We start from the raw sequence: 26633 nt of genomic DNA, 5'->3' as shown, positions 1-26633 counted from the left end.
CTAAGAGCTATCCTCAACTCTGCACTGTCACCTTTCATATCTAATCTGCTGCCAAGGCCCGTAAATTTCACCTTTTCACATCAATTGTACTTACCTCCTCTTCTCAGACACTGCCAGCTCTCTAATGCAAGCCTTCATTAGCTCACACCTGGACCAGTGCAATAACCTGCTGGTGGGTCTGCCTGCCTATATTTTTCCATTCCAAATCATCCTCCATTCACCAATATCACCAAAGTGATTTTCCTAAAAGCATAGATATGATAGGTATGACCATGTCACACTTTTTTTCAGTAAACTTTAGTAGCTTTCTGTAACTCCAGCATCAAATACAGAAACCTCTCTTTAGCATTCAAAGCCCTTCTTCATAACCTATCTTTCCAGTCTTTTTACACCTTTTACACCTTTTTACACCTGTACATGTACTGTAAGACTGTCCCCTATGCCTAAAACACTTTTCTTCCTTAACTCTGCATACTGATTTCCCTGGCTTCTTCTAAGTTCCCACTAAAATCCTATCTTTTACAAACCTTCTTAATTCTAGTTCCTTCCCTCTGTTAATTATTTTCTTTTTTTCATTTGAATGTGATTGGATTGTGAGCTCCTCTAGGGCTGTGATTATCTTTTGTCCCTTTTTGCTTGGTACACAGTAGCTACATGATAGATATTGATTGATTTCCCAGAGCTTCTGAATAAAGAAAATGAAATACCAATTGAGAGAATTCACAGATCACTGCCAGAAAAAAAAAAACCAAGGCTGCAAACACTTATCGGTTAAATTTAACAATTTGGTTCAGAAACAACAGTTCTGCAAAGAACTTTGCTAAAGACCTTGAAATAAAAAGGAAAGAAAATTTAATAAAAGAAGACTATTCTGCACCCACCAGAATAGTATGTTCTGAAGAGCAATGGAACTCAAGATTCAGTACAAGTTGACCTACCCTGCAATTTTTAATTCAATCATACATGAAAAAAATAGACATTCAATAATAAAGAAGCAGTTGAAACATTTTTAGAAAGGAAACCTGAACTGAAGGATTATTTGCTTTTCAGACACCTCAAAAAACAGAAATGCAGGAGAAATGAATAAATGCAACAGTCAGAGATGGCGGCAGCAACAGAGTGAAAGCAGACCAGCAAGAAATTTCTTTCTAAATGTGTACAAGGAGAACGTGGTGAAGGCAGAGGTAGGTATGGGGCTCTATAGATACCCTGCCTATAGGTGAATGCTTCTTTTGTGGGACTACATTCTATTATGGGAAGGTACTTGAAGGGGGGTCGTGGTGGGAAGGGAAGGAGGGAAGCAGGGGAAAAGAGAGGAGTGAATGATACACTAGGCTTAAATCAAGGGCTAGCAATAGGGGGAAGTTGACCCCTGTGGTCTCAGCCTCCAAGGGAGTGGATAAGGAGGAGAGGAAAAATGATTGAAAAGGGAGTCCCCTGATAAATGCTCCTATGGCTGAAGAGAGCTGTTCTGTGAAGGGAGATGGAGACCTTGCACTGGGTGTGGCCTGGCAGATGTGGTACTTGAAAAGTCTACCTGTCTTATGTTGGGTAGCGGGGAGTCAAGCCTCGGAGAGAAACTGGCACCTGGGAGAATGGGAAAGCATGGGCCCAGGAAGGGGATTTTAAGGCAAATGGAGGAAGAGGGTGACCTGGGCAGGATGTAGATAAGTGGTGGGCTGCTAATCAGGGATGTAAAGGGGGAGGGACCCTACCATGGCACAGTTTCCTCTCTGAGACCTGCAATATTTGGCATTGTTCTGGGAGTTAGGCCCAGTGGAAAAGGGGTGAGCTCTACCATTGTATAAAGTTCCTAGAGGTAAAATGGGTATCTTGGAAGCTTTGATTGCATGAGAAATACAGAGAAAATAGAGAGAATAGGTAATTATGATGATCATGAATCAGAGAATGATGGTCTAGAACAGACAGAAAGAGAAAATGGATAATGAATATATTTCAAAAATGAAATAAAACCCCTAAGAAACAAGACAGTTGAAGGGGAGGAAAGGAATGGGAAATCTACTTGACTAAAAAGAGAAAGGGGGGAGAGGAATTATATAAACAGATAAAAGTAGCAAAGAAAAAAATTAATATGCAAAACAAGATAGTGGTAACAAATGAGAGGAGGAGATCAGGAATGAGAGGAAGTCTCAGTGGAAACTGACACATTAAAAAATTAAGCTAAAGTAACTTAAGGACCACAGTACTGTTATTATTGCATAAGAGGGGAAAAATAATAACTTTTGTTAGAAAACAAAAAAAAATTACAAATCAGATCTAATACAATGAAAAGTTATAGGTTGGATAAGAAAACAAAATGCTACAATTTGTTTTCTTATTTAAAAAAACATTTAATAAAGAAAGACATATATGAAAATAAAATTAAGGGAATAAAGAAAATTTACTATACATCAAATGAATCTAAAAAGACAGTATTTTCCATCATGCTATCTGAAAAAGCAAAAGCAAACATTCAAAAAGTTAAAAGGTGTAAAAAAAGAAACAAATGCTAAAATGAACAATACAATAGAAAACAAACCAAATGCCTTAGCATACAAACCTTAAAAAAAAAACATTAACTGAGCTGTAAGAAGGTATAGATAGTAATACAATAGTTACAGGTGATTTCAATATCCATCTTTCAGTCTTGGATATGTCTAACAGAAAAATAACAAAAAGATAAATAAGGAAATGAATAAATTACAGGAGAAACTAGAGTTATAAAATTTATGGCATCTCTAAATGGTCCTATAAAAGAATATACATATTTATCACCCCACATTGAACTTCTACAAAAAATTTACCCTGTGCAAAGGCACAGAGACAGTGCAAATAAATATTAATAGGCAGAAATGTTTAATACCTCCTTTGTAAACCATAATGCAATAAAACAGTAATTATTTCAGGGACCACAAACAAAAGATACAGACCAAATGGAGACTTAACAGTGAAGTTCTAAATAATGAGTGGGTCAAAGAACAAATCATTGAAACAATGAATAATTATATAAACTAAAATTATAATAATGAAACAACATACCAAAATTTCTGTGATGTAGCTAATAGTCCTTAGGGGAAAATGATATCCTTATAAACATACAATAACAAAATAGAAAAAGAGAGGGTTCACAAACTGAATATGCTTTAAAAAATTAGAAAACCAAAAATTAAGCCTAAAATAAGGACAAAAGGAGCATTCTATCAAACTTTTAAACAACATTCAGTAACCAGACTTCAAAAATTCTCAAAAATTTAGAAAGAAAGCATATTACCTAAATCATCTTATAATACAAATGTATTCCTAATAAATAAAAAGGGAAAAAATAAAAATACAGAAGAAAACTATAGGTCAACATCATTAATGAACATTGCCCCCCCCCCAATTTTTAAACAGAATCCTTTCAGACTATAATGATTTATTCAAGAAATCATTAATTATGATCAAGTGGGATTTATGTCAGGAATGCAAAGATGGTTCAACATTAAGAAAACTGTCAACATAACTAATCATATGAAAAACCAAAACATCCAAATCCATATGGTCATCTCAAAAGATGCAGAAAAATCCTTTGACAAAGTATGGCAATTCTTTACTCCAAACAAAAGAAAACAAACAAACAACAACAACAACAACAACAACAAAAACCCAGCCTACAAAGTATAGGCATAGAGGGACACTTTTAAAATATAAAAAGAATCTAAAATTAAAATCAAGAATCATATGCAAGGGGGGATACACTAGAACCTTTTCCAATAAATATGGGGATGAAGCAAAGATTTCCACTCTCCCCACTATTATTTGATATAGTTCTGGAAATGCTAGCAACAGCAATAAGATGAGAAAGAAACTAAAAGCATCAAGATAGGTAAAAAGGAGATAAAACTCTACCTATTTGCTGATAATATAATTTTCTTGGAAAACCTACAGAATGAGCAAAGATACTCATTGAGACAATAGCTTCAGCAAAATTGTAGGCCACAAAATAAGTTCTCGAAAAAAATCAACATTTCCATATGATAATAACAAAACAAAAGAAGCAATAAAGAAAAGGCAACCCTATTCCAAATAATTACAAAATCCACAAACTATCTGGAAATCAATCTACCAAAGCACACAAAAGACTTTAATAATTTCAATTACAAAGAACTTAAAGAAATAAAGAACTTAAATAACTAGAAGAATATTCAATGTTCATGGCTAGACTGTGCCAATATGATAAAAATGACAATACTATCAAAATTAATTTACACTTATGATGCTATACCAATCAAATTACTAAGATGACATAGATAAGATAATAAAATTCATTTAGAAAAACAAAAGATCTATTCAAATCTATTATAAAGTTGTAGTCATGAAACCCACGTTGTATTTGATAGCTTAATGGAACAGACTAGACAAGGAGGACTGAGAAACATAAATTAGCTGGGGGACAACTCTATTTGGTTGTATTTTTTCAATTGGTAGGAAAACTGGAAAGGAGTCTAGCAGAAATTAGGCTTAGATAGACCAATAACTTACACCACACTCTGCAATACATTCTAAATGTATATTCCATTTTAATGTTAAAGATCATACTATTAAAATTATAGAAAAGAAACAGATCTGGGTGAGATAAATGCTTTTATCCAAACAAGTGACAGAACAATTACAACAGATAAAATAGATCATTGTGATTACTTCAAACTAAGAAGCTTCTATACATACAGAATGAATGCATCTAAGATGAGAAAGGAAGTAGTCAAATGGGGGGAAATGAATTAAATTTCTCTAATAAAGGATCAGCATTCAAGATATATCAATATTTCTATATATGTAGTATATGCATATATATACATATATGACAAATAGCCATTTGACAATAAATAGGTAGTCAAAGGATATAAAAAACAGTTCTCAAAAGAAAAATTACAACTTATTAGCAACTACATGAAAAATCACTTCATTCAAATCACTAATAATAAGAGAGGTGGTTACGTGTGGTTTTTACCTTTCCAACAAATTAATTAGTTGTACTGACTTTTTTCCCTCCTTAAACAACAGTCTTTGTTATATAGGGTTGCTCTCTGAGAAGGGGAGGGGAAGAGATACTTTAGATAATTATGATGATGCAAGAAATAGAAACTATCAAGAAAAACTTATTTTAAAAAAATCTGGGTCACATGGCCAACAAGAAGGCAGAATAGACATTTTGGGTGATTCTAATGACTTCTCCAACCTCTATAAAATAGAAATGCACAAAAGAGAAACAATTTCAATTGTCTTCATAGTCTCCGACACCAAGAATACAAACAGCATAATACAATGAACTCATAGCTGAGAAATCAACTTGCTATCTCTTAACACACTAATTTAACACTCCACAGCATACCATGCTCCTACAGCACATTTGCACAAATTGACTCACCACCCTGCAACATAATTCAATTCTCTTTTCTCTTCCTCCAATGCTTCAGGAATCAAAAAGGCAGAAGCTTGCCTTTATGATGATCATGCATCAGAGAATGATGGTCTAGAATAGACAGAAAGAGAAAATGGATAATGAAGAGAGAGAAATCCTTTTAGTAAAGGGGTACAAAAATGAAATAAAAAATCCCTAAGAAGCAAGACTAGTTGAAGGGGAGGAAAGGAATGGGAAATCTATTTGACTAAGAAGAGAAAGGGGGCAGGTAATAGTACACACTTAAACCAATTTACTGTTATGTATACCAACTAGCGTTACAAAAACACCAGTTAGACTTGCACTTCTCAGTGCATGCAATCAAACACATGCAAACAAAACACACTTCAACCTTTCTAGGTACAAACCACCAACCTGATTCCTTAAGGTCCAGGGAAGCATGTTTTATATTGGTGTTCAAAACCAAGCTCCCTTTCTGGCCAGTGAAAATCTGAGTATCTTCTGGCAAGTCTGTCCATCAGCACTATTCTTGTGCTTGTTAATGACCTTCCAAGCATGTGATACCCAGAACTGTACACTATATTCCAGATGTATTGTCAGGGCATAATGCTGTAGAATTATTGTGTGTCATCATGGACACTCTACCTCTCAAATGAAGCCTAAATTTAAATTGGCTTTTTTTTTTTTTTGCTGTACATATACCTTACCATCATATTTTCCTATAAATCCTGTTTTCTATCTTACAATATCAGTATGTAGCATGCTGATTATATTTTTTTAATAAAGAATTACTTACAATTTCTGTCTGAGGTCAGTTGTGGGACAGAGTGCTACTCTGTTGTGTCTGTCACATTCTAAGCGAGTATAGTGGCAATAAATGTATTAATGTAAAAGGAACTACTTTTTGTTTTAAACTTCCATTTGTGACTAAGTAAGCTGTTATGTATCCAGAGGAGGGCAACCAAAATCTGAAGGGTTTAAGATCATTCTATATGAAGATCAATTGAAATACCAGGAAATATTTGTACATAGAGACTTTAAAGTTCCCCTTATGTGGCCAAGCATAGCTATAGTGGTTTGTTTTTTTTTCATTTTACATAATACAAGTAGATACTAAGGCAGGAAATCCAGAATTCTCAGAATTTAACTTTTTGGAAAGTAGAATGAGAACTGAAAAGTATTAAGTATAACACTGTTACAAATGTAATGTGAGTTTTCCTCCCAGGATGGAGCACAATTAAATATTACAAGTTTACAAATAAACACAGTCTTAACTTGGCTATAGGAATTCTTAAATATTTTAACAGCCGAATAAGGAAGAATTATCTTATCTCCAATTTAAAATTTTTTAATTAAAAAGAACCTAAAATTTTACAAGAATCTTTGGAGAAAGGCACAGAGTTCTGAAGGAGATCTACCTAATATTTACTGACTTCAGCTAGTCCACTAAGAAATAAGTTCAGTCTACCAAGCAAACAGGAAAAGGTTATTTATTCAGAAACTCAAAAACTACCTGAGTTACAATAAAGGATGAAAATAATGTTGAGTCAGTAAAATAAATTTTACTTCTAGTTATTTGACATAGTAGACTGACCTGAGGGCAACATACCTATATGTCAGTAACAGAGAAGCAGCTAGGGAGGTAGCTATGATAGATCCAATTCCCACTTATACACTATAAACATCTCCTGTAAGATCTACCCAGCGCAGCCAGTGGCACGGTGGATAGAGGGCCCAGCCTGGAGTCAAAAAGGCTCATCCTCCGGAGTTCAGAGCTGGCTTCAGACACTTAGTAGCCATGTGACCTTGGGCAAGTCACTTAATCCTGCTTGCCTCAGTTACCTTTTCTCAAATGAGCTGGAGAAGGAAATAGCAAATGCCAAATGGGGTCAAGAAGAGTCAGAAAGAAGAAAAATAAGATCTTCCCACTGCGCCCCAGCGGTTATGAGTGATCCTACAATACACACATTTCAGGATTAGAAAGAATAATCTATGCAGACGGTGCTTTCCAAAATGCCCCTCCCACTTCTGCCTTGCACGTATCAGACTATTTCAGCTGCGGTAATTCAAACCTTCCTGCCCATAGATTATATACCTTGCAGATACCCCTAGTTTCCTTCCTGCTTCCTACAGTAGCCTCTAAAATCTAGAGAAGTGATGGCGATGATGACTGACTACGACGATGATAATGATGATGATGATGATGATGATGATGATGATGACTACGGCGACGATGATCTTAAAACTCATTTCCAAGTGACGATGCGGAGCATGCTCAGTAGGGCAGGTCAGGTTTGCTCCCAACCAGCTGCCTTTATTGGACACCTTCGGAGATATTTAACTCTCGATACCGCTTTTGTGGAGGAAGCAACATTTTCTCTGCCTTCCGTTCTCCCTTCCCCTCCCCTTATTAGGGCTCAAAGAGAAACTACGCGGATACAAAGCTCCTACTCTCTTTGCAGTCAATAAGTGGATTGGGAGGGGAGGAGTTTATAGCTGTGGGTTGCTTTGTGTAACTCCCAAGTTCTTGGAGAAATCGTCCCTGGTAGATAGATGTAAGTCGATCCTAACCTCCACCGCATCTCTCAACGGGAAATGCTGCAGACTGTGGAATAAGTCTGATTTTACGAAAGATCAGTTCGAGTTTTCTGAGGGTCATGGATGTTTAAAACAAATCGGGAGGTTTTTTGTTTTTTGGAAAGCTGGATTGGGGCGAGAGAGAAAATGACCCATATGTTAAACGCAGCGGCCAATCGAGTGAAATGGACCAGATCTAGGACTGCTAAAAGGGCCGCCTGCCTCCTGGCTGCGGCATACGCTCTGAAAACTCTCTATCCCGTTATCCGCAAGCGTTTAAAGCAGCCCGACCGCAAGAAGAAGCTAGAGGAAATTTGCCCGACTGCAGAGAATCGGGGGAAACTGCCTTGCACTGAGAGCTCTTGGAAGAAAACTCCTGGAGTGAATGCAGCTTTTTTTAGACAGCTTCTGCAGCTTCGGAAAATCCTCTTTCCCAAGCTCGTGACCACCGAAGCAGGTTGGCTATGCCTCCATTCCGTGGCTTTGATCTCAAGAACTTTTCTTTCTATATATGTGGCTGGTCTAGATGGGAAAATTGTGAAGAGCATTGTGGAAAAAAAACCTGGGACTTTCATTATTAAATTAATCAAGTGGCTTATGATTGCAATTCCTGCAACATTTGTCAACAGTGCAATAAGATATCTGGAGGGCAAGCTTGCTTTGGCTTTCAGAACTCGTTTGGTAGATCATGCCTATGAGACCTATTTCACAAATCAGACTTACTACAAGGTGATCAATATGGATGGGAGACTGGCAAACCCTGATCAGTCTCTGACTGAGGACATTATGATGTTCTCTCAGTCGGTAGCTCACTTGTATTCTAATTTGACCAAACCTATTTTGGATGTAATGCTGACTTCCTATACTCTCATCCAGACTGCAACATCCAGAGGAGCAAGCCCTATTGGGCCTACATTGCTAGCAGGGCTTGTAGTGTATGCTACTGCTAAAGTATTAAAAACATGCTCTCCCAAATTTGGCAAATTGGTGGCTGAAGAAGCTCACAGGAAGGGCTATTTGCGGTATGTTCACTCCCGAATTATAGCCAATGTGGAAGAAATTGCCTTTTACAGAGGACATAAGGTAAGGCAAAAATTAAGGTAATAGCTGAAATGTGAGATGGCTTGATGCTGCTACTGCAGAAAAAGATACAGTCTGTTGTCTCACTTCCTCAAAGGTTCAGATTCCTCTGACATCTAAACTTCTTTGAAAATAAATGCTCTGTTACACTTTTAATCACAAATGGAATTGCAGAATATGTTTTCTAAAGTTTCATTTTTTTAATATCTAGAGTGAGAGTAATTTAATTCTAAACAAAAAGTGTGCTTAGTTTGATAAATACATTAAATATTTATGTTCCACAATTTATTTTCTTTTTTTTTGTATTAACATTTTTATTTGAAGTTTTGAGTTCCAAATTTTATCCCTTCCTCCTCCCTCCCTTTGATCCTCTCTCCCTGAGAGAATAAGCAATCAGATATAGATTATGCATGTGCAAATATGTAAAACATTCCCATGTTAGTAATTTTGTACAAGAAGACTCAAATAAAAAAAAATGGAAGAAAGCATGCTTAAGTCTGTATCCAAACAATATCAGTTTTTTCTCTGGAGATGAATAGTATGTTTCATCATTAGTCCTTTGAGAGATTGTTTTGGATAGCTGAGGATAGCTAAATCATTCACAATTCTTCATTGAACAATATTGCTGTTCAGCGTTCTGGTTCTGTTCACTTAACTATGCATCTGTTTATGTAAATCTTTTCAGGTTTTTTCTGAAATCATCCTGCTTGTCATTTCTTATAGCACAATAATATTCCATTACAATAATATGCCACAGCCTGTTTAGCCATTCCCCAATTGATGGGCATCTCTTTAATTTCCAATTCTTAGCCACCACAAAAAGAGCTGCTGTAAATATTTTTGTACAAATAGGCCCTTTTCCCTTTTGGGGGTATGTCTTTGGGATACAGACCTAGTAGTGGTATTGATGGATCAGAGGTTATGCACAGTTTTATAGCTGTTTGGGCACAGTTCCAAATTGCTCTTTGGAATGGTTAGATTAGTTCACAGTTCCACCAGTAGTGCTTTAGTGTCCCAGTTTTCCCATATCCCTTCCATCATCCAGCATTTCCCTTTTTTGTCATATTAGCCAATCTGATGGGTTATATTTCAGAGTTATTTTAATTCACATTTCTCTGATCAATAGTGATTTAGAGCATTTTTTCTTATGACTACAGATAGTTTTGATTTCTTCATCCGAAGAAATTCTTCATATCCTTTGCTTATTTATCAATTGGGGAATGACTTGTATTTTTATAAATTAGACTCAGTTTTCCATATATTTGAGAAGGGAGGCCTTTATTAGAGGTACTTGTAGCAAAAATTTTCCCCCAGTTTCTTGTTTTCTTTATAATTTTGGTTGCATTGGTTTTATTTGTGCAAAAATACACGTTTTTATCTTAACTATTCTTCTGGGGAAAATGCTTGGAACACTATAAAAGGCAGTGTTATATATGTGATTTTCAAATTATCAAGATATGCAAATGGAATTAATGGTTAGGAGTTTTGTATTTAATATTGCATCTTCTACCAAGCTACTCATTTTATAAGGATTCTATCTAAAGCAAATTTAATCTGTATTTATTACCTGTTAGATCCAAAGATGACACTTTATGCAATATATCTTTTAAGATAAAAATTATATCATAAAATCATACACAGCCTTCTAAGCAAAGCTCTAAGCAGATATTTATTATGAATATATATAGCTTAGTAGGATGGGGAGGGGCAAAAAGAGAGGGTGGTGAGGCCAGCAATGTAAATACTTGTTTTTTTTCCCCTCTAGGTAGAAATGAAGCAATTGCAGAAAAGTTACCAGGCTTTAGCAGACCAAATGAATCTCATTTTATCTAAACGCTTATGGTACATTATGATAGAACAATTCTTGATGAAGTATGTCTGGAGCAGCAGTGGACTGATTATGGTAGCTGTACCTATCATCACTGCAGCTGGCTTTGCAGATGGCGGTAACAACATTTCTACTTTATTTCAAATACGAGTTTTATTTTATATTCATTGCCTTGCTATGGCCTAGCCAGCAGAGATCAAGATTTGGAAAATGTACTAAGACAGCCATTGTAAGTTAAGGTGAGGTCTCTTTAGTAAGGCAACCTGTTTTTGAACCAGGAAGAATCGCCAAAAAATTAAACCTCCTCCAGCCTGGAGATGGCAAGCCTCAGAACTAAGGAAAGTTCCAAGGGAGCAGAAAGGAAAAGGCTTTTGCCAGAACCAGGCTAAAGATCTCTGCCCATTCTGAAAGCATTCCAGCTGAGCCTGAGTTTGCAAGTGGTAGAGACTACAGTTGCCTAAGAGAATATATATGACATATAGAAACACCATCCATTCAAAGCCCAGGGAGTTCACTTCTGCAGCAGAGACACTATGCCTTTTGGGGAGTCTAGCTTAGCAGCCAACCAACCCATCCCTGATGATAATGAACTTTGGGAATATTCTTCAGAGAGAGAAAAGATCCTGAGGGTCTAGAGTTGTGAATTGCATTTAAAAAAAAAAAAAAACTCATGGAATAAAACAAGCACTTCCATAGCATAGTACAATAGAAAAAGATGATTGCATATAAAATTGCAAATCTACTATGCATAATATTCCTTTCAAATATACAACAAAATTATCATGTAAATTTCTTTTTTTTTCTTCCCTTTCCTTCAATACCCCCTCCCCCATGGCTATACCTTTTGACACAAGTATATATACATAAAATTATTCTGAACATACTTCTATTTGTCCGTTCTTTCTCCAGATGCATATAGCATCTTTCTTCATATGTCCTTTATAATTAATTTGGATATTTATAATAGCCATCATAGTACTCTTGTTTGTGTCCATTCTTTCCAGTGTCACTGTATATATTTGTGGGAAATTTTGCCTCGTGATTATGGGGGGAATGTTTTGTAGCTACTGTTTTTATAGTAAATGTTTTGATAACAGCTAGTTCAATCTACTACCTGTAGATTGCTAATAGAAAGCACACTGATGGTGCCACAAAATATACTCTTTTTTTGGAAGGGGGAAGACAAGGCAATTGGGGTTAAGTGACTTGCCCAAGGTCACACCACTAGTTAAGTGTCAAGTGTCTGAGGTCAAATTTGAACTCAGGTCCTCCTGACTTCAGGACTGGTGCTCTATTTACTGCACCACCTAGCTGCCCCTACAGAGTATACTCTTGAGACCAAGGTAGCAGCCATCTTCATGATCTCCAACCTGATAGTAAATTCGGAGGAGAGTAGCCCAGAAAAGGGAATACACTGAACTAGAAGCCCCAGTTGCTCTCCTTATGTACTCTTCATTATTCCTTCTTAAAACATGGTACTTAGAATTGAATACAATATTCCAGATGTGGTCTTACTAGCATCAAATACATCCAGTGAGACAGTTGCCTCACTGCCCCTGAAAATGAGGTAGTTTCATATTGTACCAGCCTTTTTGACTTCTATATCACATTAATGACTCATATTGAGCTTCTAGTCCTTAAAACACCTACATCTTTTCCAGACAAAATGCTGTCTAGCCATACCAAGAGCATCTGCTATTTGTGGAGCTGATTTTTTAAAGCCAGAGATAAATATTTATCTTTACAAAATTTAATCTTACTCAATTTAGTCTAACATTTTACTATGTTAATGTCCATTTGAATCCTGTTTTGTCGTGTAAATACTCATTATTTGCAAGGCCCTATTCCTTGGAAGGAATACAAAGATAAAATAGAACCTAGCCCCTCCCTCTGATATTTCAGATTGAACTTCTAACAGACTTGATAATTATCTTAAAGGTTTCAGAAGGAAATAATACGAAGTTTTAAAATTAGTGTATGTCAGAGGAGGACCTAAAAATAAGAGCATACCATATATGGTTAGCAATAACAAACGTTTAGAAGCACTGACCTTATTCTAGAACCCTGGGGCATGTAGCCTAGAGTAGAGAAAATGCTCATTATTAATAATGGTAAATTAGCCCCATTGAGATAAATAAGAAGTAAACAAGATATGTGAAGAATTTATTCCTGTAGGTGATTTAAATTTGGTGAAATTATTTTTTAGCTATCAGAGATACTGATTGTTTGACTCCAAATTCAAGGAATAGAAAAGACATTTTTAAAAGTAGCTTATTTTATAAACTTAAGAATGCCAGAATAAGACATTGATTAAACAAAATAAAATTTTATCTCAAAATAAAGTGCAAATAAAACTAAATTATGACATTTCCTAAGAATTATACAGAGGTTTTTGACAAACTAACCAATGAGAAAGTTATATCATAGCACAGGTAAAATGGACTTTCTCAAGCCATTTTCATATGATAATGATCTTAGGATCTTCTGTTTTTCATATGGTTATCATATGCATGTGATTTGTCATTTAAGAATAAAATCTGTTTTTGTCTCAAGGTGATGAAACTATTGTGTTCATTATTATTCATGTTACATTTTCAAAACTTGTACCATTCTTAGAGATCTTTGAAATGTTTATATCAATCAACTTTTAAAAAAAGAGATAAAGTAGACAAAGTTTAAGGAGCGATAGGTGAACAGGAAAAGGAATAGAAAGACCAAAGGAAAGTAGCAAAAATTTTTTTTTGTCTATTGCTCTTCTTGAATCATGATACAAAATAGAATAGATTTAAAATGCATATAGTTTTAATTCATTTTACAAGTGAGAAACTAAGGCCTGGAGATGTTTAAGGAAATTGCCTAATATTAAAAAAGCTGTACAGCTAATAAATGGAAGAACTATGATTATAACCTGCTTCATGGACACATGATTATGTGTTCATTGTACTATTCCACATTGCCTCTAGATTAGATATAAGCTCACAATGTTTAGAGTTTGTTTCTCCTAACCTTACCCCAAGCAGGCTAGGTTAATTTTTCTTGAAAAGCTATTGAAACTATCCAGGAGACTTAATTGATCCCAGGGGACTAATGCTCAAAGCATTGACAGCTTCTTGAAGGCTTAAATACAAAATATCCCACATGAGGAATCAGTGGCTCCTCCCCCAGACTAGGGGTAAATGTTTAACAAACAGCTTTTAGTTTTTTGAAGTTCTTTTCTCCCATTTGTGGGGTGTTTCCCACATTGTAGGATGTTCAAGAAGTTCTCTTTAGGGGCAGCTAGGTGGCGCAGTGAATAGAGCAACAGCCCTGGAGTCAGGAGGACCTGAGTTCAAATCCGATCTCAGACACAACACTTACTAGCTGTGTGACCTTGGGCAAGTCACAACTCCAGTTGCCCTCCAAAAAAAAAACATGACGAAGTAGCCCTTGGCTCTTGATGTAGATACTGCCTGCCAGCTGATCTGGGGGTGCTGGCAAGGACAGCAATGGAAAGATGAGTACTCCAAAATCTTCTGGACCCTTTGAGACTTTAAAGGTCCCCTTCTAGCCAAAGTAGGGTCAGGAGCAAAGGGACCAGGCCAAGACTAAAGGTGAGCCCTCTTTTCTCTAGAAGATTCCTTCTTGTTGGGGAGGTGGGGACAGGGAATGGTGATGGTTGAACTCCACAATTGTACCAATATCTAAAATGAATATATTTCAATTCACCTGATAATTTATAGATGCTCCTTTGAGCATGACCAAGTTTCCTCTGCCTATCCAAACACAATTCTTATGGAACATCACTCTAGTTTGAAAGATTATTCAAACTTTATCTAAAATCTATGTCCTCGCTTAATTATGGTGTCAAGACTACTCTTGCAATGTGTAATATATTAATTTATAATATATGTAATATATAAACCTAAAATATATGTAATCTATTAACATATTATATGTATACATATATTTGTAGTGTATTAACATAAATATGGAGCTACATTAATATATGTAAGGATGAAATAAAAATCTTATATATGATGCCTTAACTTGTGAGATCACATGTACATAGTATATACATATTGTGTGTGTATTGTCTCTCCCAACTAGATTGCAAACTCTTTAAAGTCAGGCAACAATTGTTTCATATTTGTCTTTGAATTGCTAAGAATCTAACCTAGTATAGTACTTGGCATATAGTAAGCATTTACTAAATCCTTAACAGATATGTATGATTAGTTAAAACAAATTAACAAAATAACTATGTTTAAGAATATCATTCTGCACCTTGAGGAAAATTAATAACTTAATAATTAATATTATTTTGTAGTCTGTCCTTTTCCAGTTTTGTCAGAACTCCATCTCTTAGCTTAGCTCACAAGATCGACTCTCCCAGTCCGAATAAAAGCCTGGTTGAGGAATGTGATGACTTCTAACTCCCAGGGCATCTGCTCATTTACCAATTTACCCAAATGGGACCTCTTCCCCTTCAGTTTATCTCAGAGAACCTTCTTGGGTAGGCCTTCCCTGGGGCCTCCCTCTCTAGCTCCCCTCTCCTAGCTTTTTCTTTTCAAAGTGAGGGGTTACTTGGTCCCCAAGGGGTAGGCCAAAGAGGGGGAGGAACATGATTGAAAGGGTTTTTGTTTTTCTAGCCAAGATTGCTAGAGGCAGCTGATAGAGGCAGCTACCGTGTTTCCCCAATAATAAGACCTATCTCGAAAATAAGCCCTCCCCTTACTGTGTAAGATTCCTCTAAAATAAGCCCTCCCCCGAAAATAAGCCCTATTGAGATTACTACTGTAGTGAAGGTGATCCCCTGCGCTCTGCGATACATGCTACATTACGGTACCCTCTGTATGCACCGTCCCCCCCCCATGAAACGCACACCGAGCTCTGAGCTATATCCAATCAGAGCTGCAGCAATGAGCACGTCATCCTGTTCTTTATTGAATTCATTATTGAATATAGGTACATTTTTTTGTTCACATTTACCTGTTTATTAAAATTGCTGTCAATGTTCATTAAAATAAGCCCTCCCCTGAAAATAAGCCCTCTGGTGTTTTTCTGTCCAAAAAAATTAATAAGACAGTGTCTTATTATCGGGGAAACACGGTAGATGTATCCTAAAGCAACTAGCATTCCTTAAGAGTCGGAGGGGGGTGTAATCAGCAATTTCTGAAGGCCAGCCCACTTTCCCCCAGCTCCTGGCTAATCCTGTTTATGAGGATTACTCCCTCCTCCCAACCTTGAAGTAATTGGGAGGAATTGAGATAACTCTCCACCCACCTCGTTATAGTGGGATTGGGATTATTTTACTTTTGCCAGGGGAAGTCCAAATGATTTACTGTCAGGTGAATCAGGTGGGTCACCTAGGTTTAAAACATCTGATTTGCTCTCACGCCAGGATTTTGGTGATTGAGAGGGACCACTGACTCAATTTACTGGTTACAGCTTTTGTTGTTCAGTCTTTTTCAGTCATATTAGACTCTTCATGACCCTGTTTTGAGTTTTCTTGGCAAAGATACTGTAGTGGTTTATGATTTCCTTCTCCAACTCATTTGCAAGATGAAGAAACTGAGGCAAATAAAGTTAAGTGACTTGCCCAGGATCACATAGCTAGGAAGTGTTTGAGGCCAGATTTGAACTCAGGAAGATGAGTGTTCCTGACTTCAGGCCCAGTCCTCTATCCACCATACCACATATCAGTCCCCATTGGTTACTGCTTGGCTAACTGATAAATTGAGTTAGTCCCTGGCTTACTGCTGAGGTGCCAGTGTGACCTGTTTTACTTAAGAGTATGCAGGTCACTGTTTTTAAAGTGATATGATCATTTGATATGAATTAAAATTAAGATTATCTTGCTCTGGAGGAAAATTATATTTTAGCATCATTTTTACTTGCTACAGTCTCTAGTTTAGTACCTCTTTGCCAAGAGATGGGCCACCATCAGTCTTCTAAATTCATGATTGGTCACTGCTTTGATCATAGTTTTAAAGGCTTTAAAGTTGTCATCCTTTAAAGGCAGTCATCCTATAAATTATCCCATAAATTGTTTGATTTGTTCTGCATGAATTCACAGCACAATATATCGTCCATTATATACCAATATCACCATTTGTTCATTCCACAGCTTTGCTACTCACTTTGTTTCCAGTTCTTCCCTATAACAAAAACTCCTGCCATGAATTTTTTTTACACATCTTTGACCTCGCTGGGTCAAAGTGTGCAGTTTAGGGACTTTTGGTATATTGTTCAAAGTTGCTTTCCAGAACGGAAAATGTTACCCTTCCCCAACAGTTGCATATTTTTCTTTACTAATCTGATGGCCGTGAAATAGAATCCTAGAGTTGTTATAATTTGCATTTCTTTTATTATTAGTGACTTGGAACGTTTTTTTTTCGCCTGGTTGTTTCTAGTTTGTATTTTTGTGTTTGAAAGTTGTCTTTTCATATTCTCTGACCTTTTATCTATTGAGGAGTGGCCTTTTCTTATTTGTATCAGTTATAATTATCTTGTGTATGAGAAAATTGCTATTATGATTTTTTCCAGTTATATGCTTCCATTATAATTTTAATTGCTTTTACTTTGCTTGTGGAGAATATTTTCAGTTTTATGTATTCAAAATTGTCTATTTTATGTTCTATGGCTACCTTTATCTGTGAAGACTATCAACCCTAGACCTTTAAGTTTGTGACACCTTTAATTTGCTTATAATTTTTTATATTTAGGTCAAGTATCCATGTGATAGAAGTGTAAGGGTGAGGCTCCACTGATTTCCCTAAACACTTAAATGTTCTGGTGGTATGAGCAATATTCTAACCCCTCTCACTTTTAGGTTGTTTTATTTTTCTTAAAAGGTGGTGAAGCGAATAGAGCACTGGCCCTGGAATCAGGAGGACCGAAGTTTAAACCCGGCCTCAGGCACTTGACATACTTACTAGATGTGTGACCTTGCGCAAGTCACTTAACCCCAATTGCCTTGCCTTTCCCCCTCCAAAAAAAAAACCCCATAAAAAAAAGGTATGAACTTCTTGGAGCCTTAGCTGGCTTAGAGGAGTAAAGGCTCATACTGTTGATATTGCTTTCTCATCACATGAGTACAAAGCAGCCACCAAATGCTCCAAAGGCACTTGAAAATGGGTAACTCAGGCAAGGGAGCTTTCTTCTGCTGAATCAACTCCAGGTGCCCTCTATAACCATTCTTGTTGAATATTTGTCTCCTGCTAAGTAAATCTCTTTTGAAATTGTTGAATGACCTTTGAATCTCTCATTTTGTTCCAGGGGACTGGCCTGAATCAGGCACAGACCAGAATACTTTGTAGCAAAGGAACACTTATTGGTTGAATTAATCATAACTGAGTCTGAATGGTGCCTCTGTACGTCCTTGAATCAAAGTTATTTCATGAGAGACTTGGTTACACCCTGAGGAATTTGTATAAAAGGGAAGAGATATCTGAGAACCAGATAGAGGGTTTGGAAGTGGAGGGGAAAGAAAAGAGCTAAGACATGTACTGAAAACCCAGAGAAAGAGAAGGTAGTATTGAGCTATAGTAGAGAAGGGAAATCTTCTCTACTCATATTCTGAGATAAAGAAGAACAAAGTAGTAAGTATGTTTCCCCCAATTTCTCCTCTCAGTGCCTGCCTATCCTCAGACACTAAAATATAATCCGCTGTTTCATTACCCAGATGTTTCTAATAATCTGAATTCTTGCTTAACTACAATGAGACCAAAAGTTAAGTGTTTAAACTTTTTTCTGGAGGGTAGGAGGTAGGGCAATTGGGATTAAGTGACTTGCTCAAGGTCACACAGCTTTTAAGTGTCAAGTGTCTGAAGTCACATTTGAACTCAGGTCCTCCTGACTTCAGGTCCAGTGCTGTATTCACTGTTATGCCTAACTGCCCCAAAAGTTAACTATTTAAACAAGGATTCCAACCTCTGTCTAAGTGTTAGGGATATTCCTAACTGGAGGCTCAGAATGATTGTTATTACATTCAAACTTTTTGTCTAAAATAAAGGAGGGAATGATGTGGACCTTATAGGCCATTATATTGCCCCAGCTTAAAACACTAATTTTTTGTAACAAGGTGTTATATATTGTTTAAGATCTTGGTTTAGTTCTAATTTCTGCCATGCCCCTTTTATAGTTTTCCTAACAGTTTTTATTGACTAGGGAGACCTTACACCAGTAGGTGGTATCTTTGGGTTTATCAAACACTATTCTATTATGTCTGTTTGCTTCTGGGTCCGAGCTGATATTTTTGCCTATCTCTTACACAAACCTTCTATCACAGACAAAATAAAATACTTCATGTTTTCAGAACAACATACATGCCTCATGCCTCTTCACCTCTGTACCTTTACAAGCAAAAATTTCCTTCCACTAGGAGTGCCCTAATACCAGCCATTCAAAGCCCAGATAAAATGTCACTTCCCTTATAAATTCTTCTCTGATCACCCAGAAACTGGAGTGATCTTACTTCCTCTGTGCTACTATTAACACTCATATAGTTCATATGCTTGTATACTACATAATTAAGTGTCATGGGGATTTTTCTATAATATATTCTTGAAATAATAAATTGTATTACATAGTATAGGTCACATGGATCTCATTTATTTTCTTTCATAAAATAGCATGACCTCTTCTGAGAGGTGATATTAGATTCAACTAAACAATTCAATGAGCAATTATTAAGTATTTACTTTATGCCAGGTACTGTGTTAGGTGCTAAGGATACAAAAGACAAAAGTCAATTTCCTCAAGGAGCTTAGATTAGGAAAACAACATAAACACAGAAAAGTAAATGAGAACTATATGTAGAGTAATGACATCATTTTAGGGTAGGAGGAGAGTGGAGAGGACTGAGAAAAGTCCTCATGGAGGATCTTGAACTGAGTCTTGTTTCCAAAAGACAAAAGATTTAGGGCTGAAGTTAATATATTTTAATAATTAAGTCTCGGGGGAACATCCTAGGACAATACCTCTTGTATTCTTTATAAGGATTTCCAATACTTCTACTTTGCACAGCAATAACTGAATATCACAGTTGGGTATTCAGGATTTTTTACCTAAAGAGAAAAAAATCCTGAGATTTGTTATCCTGCTCCCCCTGCAGGAGGACATTTAAAAATATATAAATATTTTTCTTTCCCAAATATAGTTCAAATGAAATTTCTCCAAAATTAAATTAAAGCAAAAAATAAATTTAAGCTACCTAATACTGGTGAGCAAGGACTTTTTATTTAGCATTTTTACTTTTCTTGGAAGAAAATAAAAGACAAGGCAATATCAAATAAATAGCCAGCAGTATTGAAGTTTCAAAAATACATTAATTACTTTTGAGAGGGAACAGGGAGTAATGGGTAGTATGGCATCCTTGATGTCCTGAAGACCTGTTTCAAGTCTTACCTCTCATACATACTGGCATGTAAATCGGGACAAGCCAATTTTTCATTTCCTATAGAACTCTCTAAGGGTATAAATTATAGACAGGAAGTATAGTAGAGAAAGTTTTCATATCAAATGAAATCATAGATCTGGACCTCCTCTTTCCCTGTTCTGCAAAATAATTTAAAATTTTCTTTAACACTTATGCATTTTAATTAACACACATTGATTTTTTAGCAAGAATTGAATTGATTAAAAATATGTGTGTGGAAATGGGATAAAGGCCACTTGACAATTACATCAGTTCTTAATTTTTCTTTAAGATTTAGAGGATGACCAGAAACAAGCTATGATTAGTGAACGTACAGAAGCCTTTACCACTGCACGAAATTTACTGGCATCTGGAGCAGATGCCATTGAAAGGATCATGTCTTCATACAAAGAGGTACTGTATGCTACTTATTGCCTACACTAAAAGATAGGTATTTGAAAATTAAATAGAATGTAACCAGTGAATTAGTGAAAGTAATATTCACTTGGGAATCCTAGTACAGACATTATAGAAAAAATAAAATCACATTAGTGACTACAGCCTTTTTGGTGTTGATACTCATCATTTGCTTGATTCTTTGACATATACATCATATTCCTCTTTCCTTTCTGCTTCTAGTGTGATATATGGTATTTGTTTTTTAAATTAAAGACAATTGTAATTACTTTGTTTTAATGAATTTTGAGAATTTTGCAACAGAGGTGCCTTAAAATAATTGTGACATATGGAAGTGTTAGAGCCAACTCTAGAAATTATTACACTGAAATCAAACATTATCTCCCCATGGATTTTCATTCCAGCCTGTGCGTCTGTTGTTTTTGTACTTTAACACATCAGTCGGTCTGTGATCTCATGGAAAGTGGTATTCCATCCTTAGGAACAGAAGGAAATATTTTTTTCTTCCATAAAACAGATATTCCCCAGTGAAAGCATTCCTGCATTTTGCATATTTAGTATATCAATGTAGTTTTTGGGCTGTCCATCTGTTAACCCTTACTCATGTAATAAGAATGACCTCCTTTTCCAATCATACTTTCACTCAATGATATCTTTTAAGCCACTTTTTGAATGTATGTCACCAATAGAAATATATAGCAACTTACCTGTGGCCACCATGCATGCCTCCTCCATTTCTTTTCAGTCATTTGCTTCCCTAAATTCACAGGAATTGTGGTATTCCAAACTCTTTGTCTATGGAAATTCACTAGGAAAAGATCCATATTGAAAAGACAGGTCTTTGCACTAGAGAGAACCTTGAGATCATTTAAAACACCATGAAATTTATAAAATGCAATACATTTTTCTCTCTTTTTCCTATTCAATTCTGAGTTCAACTCATTGTCTCCAAGTAGTACTTGTCCCAAATATATGTATAAATGTACCAACTCAGGTTCATTCTACTGTGTATCATAATCTGGATCATAGGCATTTAATTTTTCCTGTGTGACTTATAAAGGTCTTCTCAAATAATCATGGAACATTTTAATGTTCTAGGGCTGGATGCAATTGTCACAGCAACATCCACCATCACAGCCAAAGGATTTTCAAGAGCTGAAAGGGAACTCTGTAACTATCTAAAAAACCCATAGAAGAAAAACAATCCTCTCTAAAATATAAACTAATTATTATCGAACTTTTGTGTGAAGATCTCCAATAAGTGGGAATGCTCTTTTTAAAAATAGTCTTTAAAAATATCTCAATCTGCACTCAACTCACGTTTTGTCTTGAGTCCTCTGAAATTATGGTTGTTTGACTAGAGTTTCCAAGTCTTTCAAAGTTGTTTATTTTTAAATCATTGTTGGTATCGTATAAACTTTTCTCCTGATTCTGCTTATTTCACTTTGCATCAGTTCATACAAGGCTTCTCAGGTTTCTCTGAAATCATCACCTTCATTATTTCTAAAAGCACAGTAATATTCCATCACCTTAGTTCTTCCCCCAAGTGATGGGCATCACCTTAGTTTCCAGTTTTTTGTTAATATAAAAAGAGCTGTTACAAATATTTTTGTATCTATACGTCCTTTTCCCCTTTCTTTAATCTCTTTACTGTACTGACCTATTAGTGGTATTTCTGAATCAAGGAGAATGCACAGTTTAATTGGTTTGGGGGCATAGTTCCAGACTGTTTTCCAGAATGTCTGGACCAGTTGCAGTTGTACTAACACTGCATTAATGTTTTACACCCCTCCTCCAGTGTTTGATATTTTTCTTTTTGTTTTATCAAACTGATGGATGAGAAATTAGTCATAGTAGCTTAAGTTTGCATTTCTCTAATTATTAGTGAGTTAGAGCACTTTTTTCATGTGGCTATTGATAGCTTGGATTTCTTCTTTTGAAGATTGTTTATTCATATCCTTTGACCATTTATCAATTGAAGAATGGATTTTATTCTTTTTCAGTTCTGTATCTATCTTATCTGAAACAGTCTAACTCAACTTTTTCAGAGAAACTTGCTTTAAAGATAGTTTTTCATTTATCTACCATCAAATTTATCAAAACTATAAAATTTTTATGTAATCAAAATTTTCTATTTTACCTTCTATGATCCTCTCTATCTCTTGCTTGTTTTTAAATTCTTTTCCTAACCATTTCTTCTTTGCTCCTTTAATTTGCTTAGGATGTCACCCTTATATCTAAATCACGTACCTATTTAAAGCTTATCTTGGTATACAGTGTGAAATGTTAGTTATACCTAATTTCTGCTAAACTGCTTTCTAGTTTTCCCCAAAATTTTTGTTAAATAGATAATTTTTGCCCCAGTCTGGGATTTATTAAACATTAAGCTACTGCTCTTCTTTGCTTCTGTATATTGTTTACCTAATCTGTTCCTCTGTTCAATTTGTTTCTGACCTACTACCAAACTCTTCTCATGATTATTGCTTTATAGTATAGTTTGAGATTTATTAATGCTCAATCTCCTTCCTTTCCACTTTTTTCATCATTTATTTTGAGATTATTAACCTTTTGTTTCTCCAGATGAATATTTTTATAGCTCTATAGAGTAAATCCTTTGGTAATTTAGCTGTTATGGCATAAGTAAATTAATTTAGGAAGTATTGCCATTTTTAATATATTGGTTCAACCTACCCTTGAACAATGAATGTTTTTCCAATTATTTAATCTGTCCTTATTTGTGCAAAGAATATTTTGTAACATATAGTTCCTGTGTGTGTCTTGGCAGGTAGGTGCACAAGTATTTTATACTTTGTTTCCTGTTTTTAAATGGATTATCTCTATCTCTTTCTGCTGGATTTTATTGCTAATATACAGAAATGCTGATGATTTATGTGGGTTTGTTTTATATTCTAGAAATCTACTTAAGTAAGGAAAGAAGGAAATAAGCAATTACTAAGTGTTTACTATGTGCCATGAATTTTGCTAAGCACTTTGCAAATATATTCTCATTTGATCCTTACAACTCTCTGAGGTAGTATAATGGAAAGCATAGAAGTACTTAGCACCTTGTTTCAGCTACTTAAGTATTTAATACCTTGTTTGAGCCCCTTGTGATTTGAAGTTGGGATAAACTTGCTGATGAAACAGGAAGGGACAGAATAGGAAGGAACTGACTATATAAAAGAAGGAGCACAAGGTGGGACTGAGCAGAATGGAGAAGGAGGACACTTGTGGTAGCTGGCACTCTGTCTAATTAAGACTTGCTGTGGCCCCAGATGTTAAGGTTTTGTAAAGACATGTATGTCATCTACCCATATTAAAATGTAAATAGTTTGTTATTGCTTAATCCTTTATGCTTGTTTGCTTATGTTTACCTTTTTATGATTCTCTTGACTCCTATTTTTTTTTATTTCAGAGATTTTTACTGATCTTTAATATTTTTATTAGGTGTGCTTTACACCATTAAAGGTCCATTTTCTCCTCCCTCAACTCCCCTCCCCCACAAGTAGAATTATACTTAGTTTTCCTGGGTAAATTATTTTTGATTGTAGTCCTTTGCCTTCTGGAATGTCATATTCCAAATTCTCTGTTTTTCAAATTGATAGCTAATCTCATGTGACTGTGACTCCTTAATCTTTGATTATTTTTTTCTTTTTGGTTGCTTTCAATGTTGTTTCTTTGACCTGTAATTTTTGAATTTTGACTGTATTATTTCTGGGAATTTTCGTTTGAGGGTTTCTTTCACTTAATTACTGGTGTGTTCTTTCAGTTTCTGTTTTATTCTCTAGTTCTAAGACATCTGGGAAATTTTCTTTTATGATTCTTGAAATATAATGTGTTTTCTTTTCTGTGTTCAAGTATTTAATGATTCTGAAATTACCTCTCCTAAATTTATTTTCCATATCAGTTTTTGCTATGAGATAACTTACATTTTCTTCTATTTTTCATTTTTTTACTTCCTTTTTAAAATTTATTGTTGTGTCATGATTTCACTATTTCTTATTTGGCATATTCCAATTTTCACGGAGTCTGTAAGGTTTTGTACTTCATCTACCAAGTGGCAATAGCACTGTCATGAGCCCTTCATTGACTCCTTTTAGCAAGCATACCGTCTTCTTGATTAGATTAGTTGTGGGGGTTTTTTGCCTTATTTATTTATTGATTTTGCTTTTTGGAGGGGGGAAGGTAGGGCATTGGGGTTAAGTGACTTGCCCAAGGTCACAAGCTAGTTTTTTTGTGTGTGTATGTTAAGTGATTGAGACTGGATTTTAACTTAGGTCCTCCTGACTCCAGGGGCCAGTGCTCTATTCACTGCACCACCCAGCTGCCCCAGATTAGATTAATTTTTATTGCAAAACCTATACCAGCTTCATGGTACTCCTCTTCACTGTGGCCACTCCAGAAAAACATGCATCTAGCTCCAGCTTCAGTAAGCTGGCCTTCATTTGCCAGTCCTGTTTCACTCAGGGCTGCTATTAGAATGCAATACCTGCTGAGTTCTCCTGCAACAAGAGCTGTTCATCTTTCATGTCTACTGAATTTTGTGTTATCTATAAGTGTGTGCACATTCCACATGTTGATGATGAATAGAATCATCTTTGCAGATGTTTTTGTACTTTTTTTGTGTGTTTTGACTGCAGAGTGGAATTCCCCGCCTGCTGTAGTAATCAGACCAGGATTAGGTAAGCAGACAATTTTTAGAGCACCTTTTCTAGCCCCTTCCTCACACCAGGAAGTAAGCAGTGCAGTCCTTCAAAGGATGCTCAGACACCTGAGGGGCTGCTGAATCCCATTGCTGTTTCCAATGAGAAACAATCCTATGGCCTTGAGTTGCCTGTATGCAGGATTGTGACTGCAGGTTATGCATCTCCTGCTTCATCACTTGCCTATCTCCACGTGACTTTGAGATAGATATACAGTAAAATGGTATGGATGACATCTTTTGATTCATGCATAATTTGGATTTAAGCAAGACAGAGTTTCATGAAGTCATCGGCCTTATTCTCTCCTCCAGAGTTATAACAGTATAGTGGCATGACTGATAATGACTCAAGATGTAGTGGATGACCCTGGCATCTTCTATGTCTAAACAAGCTCTAAGTGCTCCACAGTGCTGGCTTCAGCTGCCTTCATGGTCGTTGGGTGTACGGTGTGTTCAGGGAAGACTGGTACCTCTGGTGTGATGGCTGCCAAGCCCTTTTCAGGGCTGCTTTCCACCTTTTGGTGTCCACCTGTTCTACCCAGCTGTGGCTCCAAGAAGCTGTAGCATATGCAGTGGCCACACCCTGGTAAACTGTTTCAGCAGATGGGCTAGACCAGGGTGAGAGTAATCGAGGAATCTCAAACCCATTGGTGAGTTAGAGGGGTGTCTACCCCAAGCATGTGATGACTTCCCCTGGTAAAATGGCAGATGAGAACAATTATGTTATTCCAAGATCTCATCAAAGAAGGTGCTGTGCTCATAGAGCACAGGAGAAATGGAGCAGCTCAAAAGAAACATGAGAGAGGCACATTTAGTGACATCCCCTTTCCAAATGTTCACATGGAGTATTTGTGCCTGACTGTAAAGAGAAGCAGGAGCAGCTTTCCAGAGAACTGCTGCTGTGAACAGCTTCAAGATTCTGATTGCATAGTAGAGTGAACTCTATTTATTCAATGATAAACTAAGACAAAACATTGACAGAAACCAAAGTACAGCATTCACAATGTTATGACATAACAATTTATTACTAAAGTGGCCACATAGTTTTCACCAAAGTGGCCAAATAGTTTTAAGTAAAAGATAGCATTCAGTAAGTCCTTAACTCAGTCATTCTTAAGGAGCAGGCCTCCTTAAGGGAAACAAAGTACAAAGGTCAAAGTTCTCCACCCCTAGGTCACAATAAGTGTATCAGCAATGCCATATTCACAATGCCTATAGAGATTACAAATAT

At 36.1% G+C, this 26633-nt stretch overlaps 2 protein-coding genes across 4 annotated transcripts in view; both read left to right on the top strand.

Annotated features, from left to right (window-relative positions):
* LOC138165858 (dol-P-Glc:Glc(2)Man(9)GlcNAc(2)-PP-Dol alpha-1,2-glucosyltransferase-like) overlaps nt 1-3853 on the top strand; it is a 37255-nt gene extending 33402 nt beyond the window's left edge. The window contains exon 4 of the transcript XR_011169472.1: nt 1051-3853. The gene's annotated coding sequence lies outside the window, so the exon portion shown is untranslated. The remainder of the gene's footprint in view (nt 1-1050) is intronic.
* Nucleotides 1076-26633, top strand: part of ABCD2 (ATP binding cassette subfamily D member 2) — a 117278-nt gene continuing 91720 nt past the window's right edge. The window contains exons 1-3 of one of the 3 annotated variants that reach the window (XM_069094227.1): nt 1076-1188; nt 10828-11004; nt 20576-20697. In XM_069094227.1, coding sequence (XP_068950328.1) covers nt 1080-1188; nt 10828-11004; nt 20576-20697 — 408 coding nt within the window. In that variant the 5' untranslated portion in view covers nt 1076-1079. Of the gene's footprint in view, nt 1189-7407; nt 9062-10823; nt 11005-20575; nt 20698-26633 lie in introns of those variants that run through there. The other 2 variants (XM_069094226.1, XM_069094225.1) reach the window with 2 other exon arrangements.

The sequence above is a fragment of the Petaurus breviceps genome, unplaced genomic scaffold (assembly GCF_028583685.1).
Source record: "Petaurus breviceps papuanus isolate PSGF00001 unplaced genomic scaffold, PetGlider_PUasm1.0 216, whole genome shotgun sequence".
Lineage (NCBI taxonomy): Eukaryota > Metazoa > Chordata > Mammalia > Diprotodontia > Petauridae > Petaurus > Petaurus breviceps.
The sequence above is the reverse complement of the archived record's forward strand: the minus strand, read 5'-3'. Positions and strand labels throughout refer to the sequence as shown.